The 17430-nt window shown below is 46.5% G+C and overlaps 1 protein-coding gene across 1 annotated transcript; it reads right to left on the reverse strand.

Moving 5' to 3' along the window:
- Positions 1–1642: 1642 nt before the first annotated feature.
- LOC142891380 (actin-related protein 3-like) lies at positions 1643–17269 on the reverse strand. Its single transcript, XM_076030861.1, has 12 exons — positions 17038–17269; positions 11809–11864; positions 11345–11469; positions 9451–9561; positions 9216–9311; positions 8093–8200; positions 7109–7252; positions 5784–5957; positions 5588–5680; positions 5018–5143; positions 4159–4242; positions 1643–2889 (listed from the first exon to the last, which is right to left on the reverse strand). Exons 1-12 carry the CDS (start codon positions 17079–17081, stop codon positions 2794–2796), a joined length of 1257 nt encoding a protein of 418 aa, XP_075886976.1. The 5' UTR covers positions 17082–17269; the 3' UTR covers positions 1643–2793.
- Positions 17270–17430: the final 161 nt, after the last annotated feature.

The following is a 17430-nucleotide window of genomic DNA, read 5'->3' on the forward strand; positions in this document are numbered from 1 at the left end:
TTGCTGCTATTTTTCACAAAGTGACCACCACTATACTCACCGGGATGTTACCCTCAGCCTTTCCCCAGCTTGGTTGAATGCCTTCCTTTCCTGACCTCAACTCCCGCAGTAGAGACCTTGATGTAGGTCAAGGTAGCACAGTACACAGTACACTTGGACTCTCTGGCTCTGAATACCTGGAACTCCTCCCACCAAGCTGCTGAATGGAAGCCAGTAGGGTATTGCAACCCATGAAGGGCTACGCTGCTGCACACGAAGTGATTCATCTTTGTTTTCAAAGCTTTCCACTGTGGTAACAGGAACTTCATAAACTAGCAGAGGCCAGAGGAGCAGCAGTAGAATTTTGTCTCAATATTTCCAGGCCTTGAATTCAGCTGGGAGTCCTGACCCCGCACCAAGTTGAACGCCAAGACCTGAGGTCATTGGCTGGTTGCCTGTTGCGCTGCTTTGCTCTCTCGACTGCTGGTAAAAAAAAAAAATTCGCCCCAAACTGTCGACTGGCTTCTGTGACACAGATTGGATCCGTGCGTCTCCCAGCCAGAAACTTTGCTTCCCCCGAGGACGAGACCGGGATCTCTGTGGCTTGAAACTCATTCTTGCCCATGCAACTTCAGGTTTTTTCCAAGTCCTCGCAGGACCTACGAACAACCGGACACGGATGGAATGGCGACCGACAGATCTCCTCGCGCGCTGGATTCCCATCACTTCGCACAGTGAGCAAGGTGTCACGTGTTCACAGCCAATTCTCCCAAGATTCACAGGAACGCGGTGGCCTCAGCTCTGAAGTCTAGACCCTGCCATCTCCTGTTGCTGTTGGATACCAGTTGCACTTTCAGTCATGTGGGTATAACAGGGCCGGCCCAAGCCTCCATGGGGGACATGTTTTTACACATGTACGTATTACACGTTGAAATTGTGCTGTTGCTGTGTCTCCAAAGGTAAAATAATCAGAAACATAAGTAATACCAATGCAAACTTAATACGAATATTTTCAATGAATGCATCATGGATCACGTCCAGGGTGCCACATATGGTTTTCAATCTCAAAGGGTAGCACATCCAGCTACAAGAGTGTCCTGGGGTTGATTTACGCAACATTCCAAGTGATGAAGCACAAAGTGAGGTACAGAGGCATTAAGAATCACTAGGTCTACATCAGCAGCTCCACTCTGTTGAAAGTGTGTTTTTGTACAATAATATATCTTTCATTATATAGAAATCATCATTTATACATGAAAACATTTTCTTTCTTTTTTTTGGATTGCTCTTGGGGGCCCCCTAGTGGCCTTGGGGCCCTAAGCCGTCGCTTACTTCACTTATGCCTTGGGCCGGCTCTGGGGTATAATGACGCAAATTCAGAGGGAGGAGCTACCCGTAACTTCCTGTCCTCCAGCTTCGTTTGATAAGCATAAAAGGAGCTTTTTTTTTCTGTAGGTTAAATACAAATCGATACATCTGTTAACTGTAGTTTAAGCATAGTGGCGTCTACACCTGGCAGACTTTCGCTTCTGGGAGAAACGTCTCCAGTTGTTTGAACTAAATGTTCTGAATTGTTGATTAATGGTCACATGATCCTCTGAACAAATATTAGCATACCGTGAGAAAATGACGCGAAAAGCAGCAGAAATGAGCGACAAGGCGCTTAGAAACAAATTCGAGCCTTTATTGGAATGTTACAAGGCATTAAATACACAAATCCCATTCCTTTAATCATTTGGTATTTATTATTATTATCAACAATAATAATAATAATAATAACAATAACAAAAAAAAAAAGTCTAGTCTAACAATACTGGTCTGACAATTATGCAGTTCCATCTCGCTAACCTCAGCTGTTCCTCTCTCTGCCCCCTAGAGGTGGTATTCTGGCACTGCCTGAGGTGAATGTGAATTAAAAGGTGAAGAATTAAAGGGCCGACAGCGATGACACGAGGGGCGGGGGGGGGGACGGGAGAGCAAAATACTGCGTATCAAAGCTGCATCGTGGTTTTTAAACAGTCTCTCTGAAGATGATGATGATGATTCCGTTGTTTTTTTTTTTGCGTTTTTTTTCCCCAGCTTTATAACCCCCGACTTCCCACATTTTACATATAAAAAACCTTTAGTATGAAATATAAACAAGCTCTTATCGTGATACACAGACACGTGGAATTTTGAGAAAAAAAAAACGCAGAAAACTTCTGTTTAAGGAGAAAAAAAGGTAACAATATGTTCTAAACTTGTCGGATGATCTTTTTCCCGTTTCATAAATAAGATGTTCCGCTGCCAGAGTGTCACTGTCGATGCTGTTCTTTCCTCTGTCAATGACAACCTCCACCACGCACCGTCCGCAGAATCACTGCCTTTGCTCAGCATATCCAGAAATGTATTATTGTTTTGGCTTTTGAAGCGTTTATTTTATTTTTTTCCCTCATTAACAAAGACAAAAAGAAAAAAAGGAATTAAAAAAACAAAAACAAAGGAACATTCACGATAAATTTTCCAGCCTTTGAGTTTGGTCTGGTCTCTTTTCTATCTCTCTCTTTCTCTCTCTCTCTCTCTCTCTCTTATTTCTTTTTCTTTTTTTGTACTCCGTTCAATATATTCTGGATCTCCGTCTCGTCTCTCGCACTCCAAAGCTGAACAGGTCGTCTGAAGCGAGCTCCACACCATCCTAACTCCACCCCACTAAAAAAAAAAAAAAAACAACCTCTCCATTTTCCCTCCTCTCCCACCCCGTCTCTGCCGTTAGACTCTGGAGGTCCCCCCACATCATCCCCCAGCTCCCCCCCCCGCCACCCCCCACCCTCCGAGTTAAGACATGACTCCGAAGACGGGGTTGTGGCGACAGATGCTCGGCCCGATCTCCTCGTAGTCCTTCTTGGTGTGGCACACCTGGTAGAACTCGGGCTGCGGACGCAGGGAGAGAGGAGACGGGGAGGTGAGGAGGAGAGGAGAGGAGAAGGCTGCGCGTGTTTGCAGGTGGCCGCTTTTCTGTTTTGATTGCTCGACAGGACAAAAACGGCACCGGGAGAAAAGCAGCTCGTCCGGAGGAGAAGATAAACGAGACCGCGGACGCTCGTTCGCTTGTGTCTATTTTGTTTGCCGTTCTCCTGCTTTCTGCTCAATTTGGGATCATTCGACGAGGCGTGCGTTTCTCCATTCCGCGCCACACAGCTCGATCAATCAATGCCACAAACCCTGATATTACAAAACGATCCGTGTTTTCGTTTTCTGTGCCAAACGGAGTCTGCTCGTTCTTTATTTGGAGAGTTTAAGCGCTGGGTCTGATGGACCAACGGGAGATTTTGGAGATGTGGAATCTTGGGAGTTATACATTATTCAGTGATTAAAAATAACTCATTATTAATAGTGGACCGCTGAAATCACCATTAGAGTGCGTGTGTGTTTTTATTAAATCGTGTTTTTGGACACATGAATCCAACCCTCCTCGCCTCGGTCTCTAAGAAATGGAGAAAAGGGAGTTTTTTTTTCCCGTGTAATAACATTACAAACGAACGACAACACAGCAGCGTGACTCGCCAGCGAAAAGATTTGGATTCCTGTCGGCGCACACACACACACACACACACACACACACACACACACACACACACACACACACACACACACACACACACACACACACACACACACACACACACACACACACACCAGGGTCGTAGTGATCGGGCGTTTGCGCTGCCAGCTGCAGCAACAGTTGCAAGGGCACAGCTGCAAACGTTTGACGAGTCCCCATTTCACGTGAAACTGCTGCGGTGCCAACACGCTACAATACCTACGACCAGTGGTCAAAATGTGTGTTGCTGGGAAAGGCATCGGGGTGTAATAGAGTGAGGCGGATGACGACCTGCGCCGCAGATGTGAATCGAATATTTGAAATTGTAAATAAAATGGATTCGATCGGACGGAAGAGTTAGAAAGTGAATTCTACTTTGCTTCAATCTACATTGATCCACTTTTCACTCCAGAGAACCGACACCCCAGGGGACGTGGGTTTTTTCTAAAAAAAAAAAATTTCTCAATAAAGTTTGAGTTCTACTACAAGCACCCCCCCTACTCCGCCTACCCACCCACCCCCACTGCTCCCACCCCCAGCCCCGGACCCCACCCTCCGGGCGCTGAGGAGGTGCAGCGGCGCGAGTTGGAAACACTTACGGTGGACGCCAGCATTGATCCGCCGAACCACACGGCGTATCTCTGCATGTGATGAGTGATGACTTGGACATCGATCGGCTTGGGCTGAAAAGAAGGAAGGACACAAACCGAGAGAGGGGGTGGGGGGGGGGGGGGTGGGGGGGGGGGTGAGTCTCGCAGCCGGGCAGCAGCGTTACAGTTCAACTTCCTGTTGCTGCTTTTTTTTTTGGCATTTCATGTTCAAATAAACTTAATACAATTCAATGAATCTCATTTAAAAAAATATATATATATATATATTTTTTTTAATATCATGAGTTAAGTGGAACTCTCTCTCTCTCTCTCTCTTTTTTTTATTTTTTAAACAAAACATAACGATACAGATGAAACACGGTAGTATTATTTAGAGCCACATGGTGGCGTCACATGAAGTCGCTGAAAGAAACCCAAACATTTCCATAAATGCATTAAAACAGGAAAGTGCACGCCTTAAAATTCCCCCTGGCATTGCTGTGCCTTATTTATCCAGAGCGCTAACGGCACCTTTAGAGCCACTGGGTCACGTGACTGGGTCACATGACGTGCAACTTTTGGACACACATCGCCTCACATCACTTTCTGCGCAAAAAATATTTATTCTTCACGCACGAGTTAGATATTAGCAGCTTAGAATGTCCTGTATCCGAGTGAGAGTTTGAATAATAACAATGGATGATAACGCATTAATACGCTAAAACGTTAACGGAAACATTGAAGCATATTGACTCGGCTCATTTTTTTTTTTTTTCTTCTTCTTCCCTTGAATGGAGCATCTTGGCGGTTGAAGAGCACCCACTGCGTTGTTTGCAGCGCGGCCGTGGCGATAAGGAGCGCAACTCACCTTGAGCTTCCCGCCGCTCAGCTCCTCGCTCATCTTCAGTCGGGCGTCCACAGTCCTCTTCAAGTCTCTCTGCAGGCGGCGGCCAAAGTCCCTGAACATGGTGGAGCCTCCTGAAAGGACAATGTTCTGAGGGAGGGAGGGAGAGAGGGAGGGAGGGAGGGAGAGAGAAGATATGGATGAGAAAGTCGTTCTCGCTTCCTGTTCAGCATCTCAGCCTTTGGTTGGATTTCCTTTAAAAAAAAAGCAGCTTTTTTTATTTACTTTTTTTATTTTAATTTAAGCAACATTTAGAAGGATTGGTTTCAAAAATGAATAAACCAATCTAATCTAAATGTGGAAAATTGAAAACACAATTTGTGCCACTTGAACTTTTGTCAGCACTGTAAAATATATCTGTTTAAGTTCCCAAGATGTCAGAAGTATCAAGGCAATTTGTTTGACAACTAACTGATTTATCGGTTAATGTTGACGGGCCTACAACCGCACTGCTTCACAGCAATCAAATGCACTTTCAAAGCTTTGGCATTTCCAACCGGTCTAACGCGGTTCGCTTGGACGTCGCCGGCTCACCTTGTAGAGAGGACGCCTGACGTCGATGGGGCAGTTCTGGATGACCTCATCCACCACTTCGGAGATGGGCTGGGTGAAGTCCGGGTTGGCAAACTGGGGAGGCGAAGAGAGAACGGTGAGCGCCGCGGTTATTGCGAGGGTGGGAGGTGCGAGGGGCTTTGCGGGCTGGGGCGGGCGCGTCCCCGCTCCGACTGACCTCGGGGTGGAAGAAGATCTCGGGCCCCAGGAAGCGCTCGTAGCCCACGTCGATGGTGAACTCCTTCTTGCTGATGGCGTTGATGCCGGTGTACTGCTTGATCCACTTGGAGCCGTCCGTGTCGTACTTGCTGAACTCCTTCACCAGGTCGGGGCACACGTAGCTGAAGCGCTCCTGAAGGGGGAGCAGCGGGGGGGGGGAGAGAGCGCGCGGGTTCAGGAAAGAGTCCCATACCAAGTTTCCTCCATTGACAATAATCTGCCCTTCTGGCCTCCCCAGAAACTTCTTCCACTTGCTTCACCTTTCACTCAGTGGAACTCTTAAGTTCGTACTAGACAATAACGTTCCCCATATCCTTGTTGCACGCGCACCTCTCAGCATGTCGGAAAGAATCAATCAGCAAAATGCAAATTGTGGGTGTCTCGTCCTGGTCCTTTGAGAGGAAAAGATTTGGAAACCGTTGTTCAAAATCACCTTTAAGTTTAAGATGAAAAACTACTCGAGTAAATTGCAGAAATTGCCGTCGAGGCCATCGGCAGGAAGAACAAGGGGGAAACTGACAGGGGTGACGAGTGAAGACGCTACTTGCGACCTAAAAAGTTTTTTAAAAAAAAGAAGCTCATCGGCCCTTTTGAGAGTCGTCATGTGACGCACAACCAAACACAAAAAGGCGGCTGCTCTGTCAGGGAAACCAGCTGCATGCCACCCATGGAGCTACACTGCCACCTGGTGTCTGAATGGGGAAACGACAATCCACTTGCCTTCAAAAACAAAATACAGCTGGATTGTCGCTACACGCCACACGCACGCACCTGTTTACATGTACTTATAAACGGAGCCCATATCTGAAGATCTCTATTTACAACTTTAAACAAAGTCGAGTGGTGACTTTGGTCAAGTTCTCATTGTTAAGCATGTTGTGGAAGAGATGAGAAACAAAATGGGAAAGTAACAGTGAAGCTGTTTTTGCTGAGTTAATCTCTGTGTAGATGATTGTGTTGGATGGGGATTTGGAACTCGTATCGAAGGTTCCGGAATCAAATCAAATCTGAATCATGCCGTGATGGACTTTGTCATATTGGCAAACATGGAATCGTCTAATAACTAATAACGAATAACAAATAGAATGTATTATATACAATGGTGTTGTGATGCAGCCCACCTTCTTTCCCGCTGAGATGTTTACATTACAAGTCCAATCTGAACCACATGAAAGGCTAACAAATATAAACCTGGTCCTTTAAACCGCGGCGGAACCCGGGTCGGTTCTTCAAGTTGCTCCCTACATCACTCCGAGGTGCTCGGCCCGGGGGGGGCGCGCCTACCTTCACAGCCTTGGCGGTCTCCAGCGACTGCTCGGGCGGGATGCCCACCTCCCGCTCCCTCAGGAGCTGCTGGGTGAAGTAGGTGATGTCCCGTCCGGCGATGGGGATGTGCTTTATGCAGCTGCCGATGACGTAGCCTTCGGCCTGGAGGGAGGCGGAGGACAAGGGGGACAGGAAGAGGTGTGGTCACATGACGTGAAGCGGAGGATGTTTTTCTTCTCTCTCTTTTTTCCGCGGCTCCGTTTTGCTCGTGCACGCTCGGCAGTCGACCTGCTGATTCAGCCGTCCGACCTCTAAACGCATTCTGCAAGCACATTTCCTGGGCCTGAGTCATTCTTTCCCGGCCGTCTGGAACGCCGCGGCCCACACCGAAAGGCGGCGCAAGGCCAGCGACCTGACGAACGGGACGAGCGGAAATGTAATAACGACGCGATGGAAAATCCCCGTCTTGCACGAGTCGGGGTTGAAAGTGCGACGACGGGATTATTTATTAGCGACGATTCTGACCGCTTCTTAATGAGGAGAGAGAAGAAGAAAAAAAAACGTCATTCAGCGATTCGTAGATCTTTGTAGCCGTTCCAAGGCTCCAGTGCAGCGGGATTACGTGATCATTTTCTGGAGAAATGTCCAGAAAACAGCTTATTGAATGACGGGTTTTAACTTCCATTTAAAACAGATGGACCTCCCGCATGTTTGGAAGGAGAGAAAAAACACCAAGCAAAACGCAACAATAAGACAAAAGATGCAGATTATTATTGTAAGGGACCTTTTTTTTTCTTCAGAATCTGTTATGAAAAACAAAAAAAAACATTTCTCTTTCAAGATATTGAGAAAAATGAATCCATTACAAGAAGTCTAAATACCGAGATTAAACTCTTTCTTTCTAGAATTCACCCGAAACCCTGAAAAACGGAGAAGAAGAAAAAAAAAAAAAAAGGCAGCGTCCCACCATTTTCGGGTCAGTGTTATGCACGACAAACTCACCACTGGGATGACGTGGGTGACGCCGTCGCCGCTGTCGATGACGGTGCCCGTCAGCGTCCTCTCTCCCACCTGTCTGGACGTCCAGGAGGCCGCCAGGGCGAGAACGGCCTGCAACAACACAGCAGGTGACGTGAAGGTCGTCAGAGGCTACAACAACATCCATGTGCTGGATGGGATGGTGCTAACCGCCGCTGGAATTTACCATCTGTGATGTATTGGTGAATTATTAGGTTTGGTTAGTTTGATTGATTTATTAACTACTTTTCCCATCGATGTCCTACTGTTTGTCCTGTATCTCCTTATCTCCTTTGTTATCATTAACCTACATTTCACCTTGAGAATTATTATCACTGCATCACTTTTTTTTTTTTTAATGTGGTGAAGTTCTCAAGAACTCCTCCTGAGGTTTCTTATCACTCCAGGCACTGATATTTACTTTATTTCATTCATTTTCACTGTATGTAAACCAATAACACAACGTAACATAACATGAGTTAATTAACAAATTAATAAAGGCTGCAGAGACATTATTAGTACAATTCTTTTGGATATCTGTGAAATGAAAGCGTCTTCACTCGGAACACACAACTCTTTGAATTGCACAAATGAAATAATGGCAATGTTTAGAACAATGGTTAAAAAATAAAAAAAAAAAATAAAAAAAAAGGACCTCAACTGTAATTGATCCTCATTGTGCATCTCCAGTTGCAAAGCCAGGCGTGGGTAGTTTATATGGGTTATATATAGTCACGGTATGCAGGTAATACACATGTATTGTATTTTGAATATATACATGTGTATGTAATGCACAAACATAATTCAGACATATCAGGGGGGGGGGTGTATGACGATATTATGGGATTATATGATATACATCTATATAGCACAGGATGAGACATTCATAATTGAAACCGTTTATGTTGAGCATCATTATTATAAAATTAACTCCTTTTTGAACGCTTTTGATCGCATTCTTGAGAGGATCAATGATCGCATTTTTTTTTAATAATCACATTTCACTGTTTTTGTTTTATATATGTTTTATATATAGTATATTAGTTGTGTTATTTTGTTTTATTTTTAAGGTAAAAAAAAAAAAAAATTCATTCATGATGATGCTCACCTGCACAGCGATGTAGAGCCCCGGAACGTTGAAGGACTCAAACATGATCTCGGCCGTGTACTCTCGGTTCTCAGGTGTGTTCAGGGGAGGCTCCGTCTGCCAGAGAGAGAGAGAGGGGGAGAGAGAGGGAGAGAGAGAGAGAGAGAGAGAGAGAGAGAGAGAGACGGGAGACGATGGGCTCTCTCTCCATTCTGTGACAATGATGTTGTAATTACAGAAGGCGAAGGTGTCATACCAGCAGGAAGTAGTGGTCCTCCGGCTCGGCCCTCAGGTACTTGAAGATGATCTGCTCCATGAAGCGCTCCATCAGGTCCCAGTCCTCCACGATCCCGTGGCGAATTGGCCACTGTCGCGAACAGCGTCGGAAAACAGTCAGGGATCACGACAATTACGACATTTATTTTGTGCGCGTGAATGCGTCGCAGAGCAGTTTCTCTCTGGACTTTTCCTGTTTGTAGTGGGGGGGTTGGTGATTGTCGGAGGAGATTGGTAGCGTGAATTTCGCAACGCTACGCCGCCGGACGGACTTTGGCCGCAGGTGAGCCTTAAAAACCTGTCCAACGGGTGCAGGTGCCACTGATAGCGATCGCTGCCGATGCATTCCGTTCATGCGTCACTCGCAGCTGCGGGCTGCGTTTTGCCCTCAGACCTGCTTGAAAAACGGAGCGAACCTTTGGAAATCGATTGACCTCATCGATCGATTGACGATTAATTGATAAGCTGCGATTTTTCCTGAGAACCTAAATTTCACAATGAAAAATGTGCAAGGAACAGATTATTTAACCCTTAAATACTGTTAAGGGTCCAATGTGACCAATTATTGCATTATAGAACAGCAAAAACACCCCAAAAATGTATCTTCTGACTTTAGGTTGACTTCTAATGGGTCACTTTTCTTTTCCTTTTTTTTAAAGTTGTTAAAAAGTAACTTGTTCAAGGTATACATGTATACACCACACCATTTAACAATAAAAACCCTGTGTCAAAAATGTTCAATTAATTGCAACCGATTTAATTTAATTTAATTTAATCAATTGAATTTTTGATCGACAATTAATCAATTAATCGATTATAATCGATTAGTTGTTCACATCTCTAATTAGCTTCATTCATTTCTGTTTTGAGAGAAGCGGATCATCAGCGGGAACCACTCGTGTTTGTTGGAACTCCTACAGTCCGTTTCAGTGCCAGTACTAATCTGCAAACACGCAGTCGCCACCATATTCAGACCAGTCCGGCATTAGCATGCAGTCCACGTCTGCGACACGTCTCTGGGTGTAGTGCACGCCGGCTAACTGGGGCACCGGGGGATGGAGGGGGGGAGAGTGGAGGAGAGTGGCCACTAATGATGCCTCTCTGGCTATGAGGGAGAAGCTCACGCTGCGATTGGTTCCTCCGTGTCTATTAGATGGAACCGAGCGGACTGATTTGACACCTCCCATCATGTTTGACCCCCGGTGCGGCTTCTCTGCCGCTCACTGGGGCAGCAGAAGATTGCGGCAAATGTGGCGAAAAAGCAAACGAGATGAATGGGCTTCGAGTGGGGCTGAGTGCCGAACTACCGATACTTTTCTAGCACCGGCCGTAATGCTCTGATACAATTAAATATTGGGAGATTAATCATCTTTTGGTGCCAAATTCTGATATCCAAGAAAGTAAAGTGTTTCCAATTATGGGAGCAATAAAGTACATCTATCTATCTATCATCTATCTATCCATCCATCCATCAGTGTCAGCCAATATTCATTTGGCGTACATGTGTCAAGATCTAATATGTCACATTATGGTGGAATGAACCAAAGATACTCGCAAACTTTTGTTGGAATGAAAATTACTAGTGTGAATCCGGCGGATCAAAATGAAGAAAGAACTATTTGGTGCCATGGATGTTGCAGCCAGTTTGCCAACTTGATTTGGAGGTAATCCCAATTACCTCCAAATGACCAATTACCAATATAATGGAAAAGCTTTGTTTCAACAATATTGAAACTAAGGTATTGAAATTGACACTGTACCAGAAAAACACACACACACACACACACACACACACACACACACACACACACACACACACACACACACACACACATTTTCAATTTTAACCCTTTCACCAGCTACTGGCCGCCTACCTTGGTGGAATACGTGGGCTTGTCTATGGCTTCGTCCCCGATGAAGAAGTCTAAGTCGTCCACGCCCTTCGTCATCCTGCGCTGGGCCTGGTCTCCCACCTTGGCTGACTCTTTGATGGCGATACCTGCGGGGAGGGAACCCGTATGGCTGCTCAACCCATATTCGCAATCGAGAACACCGACGCTCGTGGCTTTTTCAAGGAGGCCACTTGCAGAACTCCCAACTGTTGACTGAAGCCAGTTAAAGATGCTGCCTTTTTGTTTCTACACAGAACCAGTAACAAATTAGTTCAGTTGAAAATTTGTATTCCAACCTTACAACAATAATCATGCATGCTCTTGCGGGAGGAAACGAAGTTCCTGGTGGCAATAATTCTTACGACTTGTTGCAGCAGACAATACACAGGCTTCAGTCTAAAGCTGTCTTAATACAGCTGGATTTGTGTGAACGGCGAAATACTCACATGACGGAACGATGAACTGCGGCTCCGTGTTCCCTGCATATCCTAATTTGGTGTAACTGCAAGAAAAAAAAAAAACAGGACAGCTTTGTTAAAAAAAAAAAAAAAAAAAAAAAAAAACCCTGCAGGTTTCCGACTCAAACCCACCACCTGATTGAACAGCGTTTGTATGCGTGAACTTTTGCTTCAGCAAATAATATTTTGTGCTGATTCGGTCTCGGTCAATGCCGTCACTGTCCTCCGGCGCGTTGGTCACCGGCCAAAAACAGCAGCAGCAGCAACAGCAGCAGCAGCTATAAAAAGGGACGCCGCTGAAAAGAGTCATTCATGCTGCATCAGGAATACAAAGACGACTCATATTTGTCTATGGAAGGAGGAGAAATACTTCTTGCTGAAACTGACAGTGACCTCCGCACTTCCTCAGGCACAACGAGAGGAGTACGAGAAGAACCGCCTCCAAAAGCGATGCAAAGTCCCTTCGAGTCGAGCGCTCGGTTTCGCTCGCACGAAATAAACGTCGGCCCCAACATCAAAGATTTAACGAGCTTCTGCCGCCGTCTCCGCTCTGACACGTGCTAACCAGATGCAGGCCTGACCAGGAGGAGAAGCCCAGACGTGGCTTCCACACTTCCTGTACACAGGAGAACCGGTGGGGGGTTGGGTTTGGGGAGGGGGGGGGGGCGGGGGGGGGAGACACACTACCGACGCCTGCCAAACTAGTGTGGGCACGGCGCTCTGCATCCTGGGCGGAACAGAGGACTCCTTTGAGTTGGACCGCAACAGGAAATAGAGCATCGGCGGCCTTTAATGGGAGTTAGAACAACTGCTTTCAAGCTCTTTTACAGCGAGTGGGGGCACGAGCGCTGACTCATCTGAAAAACGTGGACCTACTGTACATCTGGGGCTGGGTACCATTCAACATTTTTTGAGCTTGGTCCTGATATTATACTTTTATTTTGATAGCAGATGTTATAAAAAACCAGTTAAAACAATAATAAAAAAAATACATCGCAATTACAGCATAAAAAATATATTTTTCCATTTTGCTGGTAATTCAAATCAGGATTTCCTCCAATCAAGTTTGTTTAATCACATCCTTTGCAAAAATGTTTTGCTTAATTTTTTTGATCCACCCTCATGAACTGGAGTACTTGGAGAGCTTTACACATCTTTCATTTTAAGCTAACACATCTATAGCGTGAAAGCCAATCGGCAGCGATCTTGACACGCGCATGCCAAATGATTACTGGCTGACAGACGCTAAGATTTAGCTTCTTTGGCACCAGAGATGATGGATCGGTGCATTTCGGTCTGTGCTACAAATGTGTCCGTAGTTCGGTATCCAGCACAACCTGTATCACCCACCTGCTTCAGTTGAAGCTAGCGGGTTTGGGAGCTGCCAATATTGATTTTTTTTTTTTTTTTCTTCTTTTAAAAAGGTACAACTGGAAGTGTAAGCTGACACGGCAGCAAAATGGGCCAAGTATTGCATAAAGCTTCTTTTCAAAGCTACCATTGTGATGAAGGCAGGAAGCAAACCACACTTCTAACACCAGAGAAGAACCAAGAAAAAAAAAAGCAAAACATGAGCTTGGCTGCTTTCAAGATATTAGCGTGGACACTGTGATCGTGTTATCAGTCATTTTGGTATTTGGTATCAGTCACTTATATGACCGGGCTTGAATAGACTTTCCAAGGGACTCCACAATCAGAGTTTCTTTTACAGATAAAGAGGGGAAGTGCAATGAGAGCAATTAGACCCGCAGATCACCTAAGAAGCCACAATGGAAAGGCTGGCTGTTTTCATTGTTTGGTATCAATTTTTTTTAAAGAAGGCGGCGACATTTTCATGTTTAAAGAATAAAATAAGCAGAGATTTGCAGGCTTTCTGTGGTGGAGAACTTTTGTTTCTCTGCGCTGGTATGATGATTCTTATGCATATTGTGTGAACATAAAATGGCTTCAACTTTATATGACTGAATTGACGCTGTGAAGTGATGCTTGTATTCCTTTTACATCCAGCTATGGCAAGAGATAGTAAATGGCAACAAGCATTTCTTACACAGCAGCAAAGTCCCGGAGAAAACGGACTGACTGACCAGAGTTCATTAAGCTCGCTCAGGCCCGGTTATTGGTGCTTTGTGGTTGATGGAACATTTGATGATCCTTCGGTGGACCATTGTGTTTACAGGGCCTGTAAATTGGGTGTTAGGCTCTCTCATTACGTCCCCATGGGGGGAAATCATTTGCACACAACCGGGCCCGTGTTGAAACAACACAGACGACAACCGGCAATGTGGTTGCGGAAACCCGAAAGGTCGGTATGATGATATAGAGGATGTTCCTGAAAACGCCACGACGACAGTAACTTTGCTTCAGGTCTGTTTAATGTGTCAATAGCTGCATGATGCTTGCTGAGAGTCAAGTTGTGAGTGACGGGCTTTCCAAGAATGTTGGTAAACCATATTTTTCTATAATACAACATGTCATGTGATCCAATGCATAGGTTTTAGGGGCTTAGGTTTGGCCCAAAAAAAAACAAAACAAAAAAAAAAAGCCAAGGTTTTCACATAGTTTTGACACAACGCGGTTGAATAGGGGTGAAACCCTTTTGAGTCCGGTCAATGCAGTCGGGAGAAATACTATACGTGGTATTTGCTGAGGTGTGACGGCGCAGGCCCAGCGACAGCGAGCTCGGCCTTACGACAGCGTAAGCCACCGCCGTGCCGCGGTGCAGCGTGCGTGGCTCCGAATAACTCTGAAACGCCTTCATACCACAGAGCAGTCGCAGCTTGTCGGCCGCTGGACCTGCCTCGACAGGCTTTTGAAGGCGCCTCTCGTCTCCGACTGTAGCGGAGGCACAACTGGCGTGGCTTAAATAAGGCCTCCTCTCTCCAAAACATAAATAATAAAAAGAATAAATAAATAAGTCGGGATGTCCCACTCATAATTCGGCGTTCATCCGAAACCCAATGAAATGAATGAATCTTTCATTTCCGGTCATTTGTGTCAAGCAGGTTTATTGGGGTGATGAGCTCCCAACATGCCGACGGGCGTTGTGAAAGCGCGCCCGACAGGGAAGAACGGCACCCAGCACCGAGGGCTGCAGCGCCCAGCACCGGGGGCTGCAGCACCTGACGTCTCTTCCTGCGACACTCGCGAGAGGTTTCTCAACGGCGAGCTTCGTCGGCAATGCAGAAGTGCGCACAAAGCAACTGTGATTCCGTCTTCCGCTGTACGGTTAAGGAGCCTGCTAAATATAGCGGCGGGGGCTGCGCAGGAGGTTGCCGAGTGTTAAAGGAAGTCGTCATCGCTTGGACGCCGTCGGCACCGAGTCACGGACGTCGACCCAGCTGCCGTAGGACGCGGAGCGGTTCACTCCTGTCCCGACCCGACGAGTCAAAGCTGCTGGGTTTTACGGGTCCATGTGGGAAAAGAGCTCGCGGAGAACATTTTGAGAAGGTGGCGGGCGACCCAAAAAAAAAAAGAATACATAAAAAAAAAATTCGCGGAAGATGGATTGAGGCCAGTGAGTTTTCCGCTCCTCATAGAGCCAGTTTGCAAAACGTTAAAGCTTCCTGTTCTTCATAGAACCACGTCAAGACAAAAGTCTTATTTCCCGTTCTATGTTCTTTGAAAAAAAAAAAAAGAAAATATAAAGAAAAGCAGAACTCTTGTACTGCTTTGATCAAACTGACCCCACTGCAGCCTCTATATTAATCTCTCCAGCAGCGAGCCGCCACCATTTATGCCAAGCGCATTGTGGCCTCGTCATCATGTTCTCAGGCATCTTCTGTGCCTGGTGCCAGGTGGACGTGCGAGATTTCAGACTCAGCGATCCAGCTGCATTCGCCAACGAAACCTGAACCTAAACCACTTGAAGGCCATGAGCTTGTATTTGCCACATGGAACATCTGTGCTATGACTGTAGGGCTTTGGCCACAGAGTAAGAAACCATCTGTTTGGACGGGGGAAGAAAACAAGCTAGCCTAATTGTGGACCCTTGTCTTTTTGGGTGTCCCCGGGGCAGATCAGAGGCAGGGGACTGGTTAAGGGCTTGCAGGAAGGGGGTGGAGGTGGTGGTGGAGGAGGGCTGGAGAAGGTATGCAGTGCAAGGAGTTCAAGCCTCAACATGTGGCTAATGCAAACCACTTCGAGCCCCCAAAAACACTAACCGAGCACATTCATGCAGCCTAGAGCTGGGACAAAGTGAAATCTGCATGTCTGCACTGGTCAGAAGACATTTTTTCCCCTGTGCCGAAAGCATCCAGTGGCAAGAAACGAGGAAGAATCGCAATTTGTTTCAAGGGTCTAAAGCTGTCATAGGAGAAATATTTACACCGGTCGATACAAACACAGCCAGCTGCGGGAGGAGCCAGGACACAATACACCCTGTGTTGTTCTGGCTTGCTTGCTTGCTTCCCGCAGCTTTTAAACGAGTTTCCTGCGAAGGCAAATATTTGGCCATCCGCGATTACATGCTCCGGTGCGGGTAAAAGGACAGCATTCGGTGCGCTTGCGAACAAATTGGAGAAGTTAATGAGAAAAGCGTGCGACGGGGGGATGCCGAGAAACGACCATATATGGACTAAAAAGCGTGAATGAGGAAGTGTAGGCTGAGGAGGAAGTGCCAGTGCGCCTGCTCAGAACCGAGGCGAATGAGCGTCAGGGCTCGCGAATAACACTTGCCGGAGTGACATTATCCCCCAAATAAAGGAAAATGTATAAATGAAAATGGGGCGGTAAATGTAGAGAACTTGACCCTAATGGCGGCGGTCAGCAGCTCGCTGCAAATGAATGAAACCCGCCGCTTCCTCTCCTGTCTGGTTTCGTCGTTGCGAAAACACACAAATTCACTTGAGCGAGAGAGGAAAAAAAAAAAGAAAAAGAAACACTTCAACGATGAAGAAAAACACAATTTAGTGTTGAAAATCTGATGACGGAACTAGCAAACCAAATGCAGAAATTCGTTTTCAGGAATCCAGAGAGGCCGTGTCGTTCATAGCAGACCCGATGAGATGGCCGTGTTTTGTCTCGGAATGCAACCGGGAGAGTGCACGGTAATCACGGCTAGCTTAGCCTGGTAGCTCGGAGGGTAGCGTACACAGTGGCAGACAAACACACACCCAGTCCCCCGCTGCTGACACTGACAGTCCCCGGCCGCCCTCCGCCCGTCACTGACACCCCAGCACCCCGCCTTGGGCGCACGGCGCTCCGGTGTGAGCAGCTTACCCTGTGCCGCAGTCGACAACACACGCCGGTAGCCGTCCAGCCATGGTTTATCCCGGGGCTTCTGCGCGGTTCGGAAACGGTTAAAAGTGGATGTTATCGGGCTGTGTCGGCTGAAGGAATCTGGTGAAGCTGTCCACAGGCGGAACCCGAGCCTGCAGCACAGCCGTTCTCCACTTCCGCACTCGGCTCCTGGCGGTCGGGGAGAGGCAAGATGGCGGAGGCCGGCGACAGGGACTCAGGCACGACTGTCAATCATCGACGGAGGACGGCACTCAGACGCAAAATGTACATTTACACAGTTTTCGAATCATACGACTTAGTTTTACCTTTGAATTAAAAAATATACACGCACCGTATGTAGAAGTCTCTTAAAAGGTTAAAATAAATAAATAA

This window comes from Nelusetta ayraudi, unplaced genomic scaffold, assembly GCF_046127955.1.
Source record: "Nelusetta ayraudi isolate G7.1 ecotype Tasmania unplaced genomic scaffold, CSIRO-AGI_Nayr_v1 ptg000031l, whole genome shotgun sequence".
In the NCBI taxonomy this organism is placed as follows: Eukaryota; Metazoa; Chordata; class Actinopteri; order Tetraodontiformes; family Monacanthidae; genus Nelusetta; species Nelusetta ayraudi.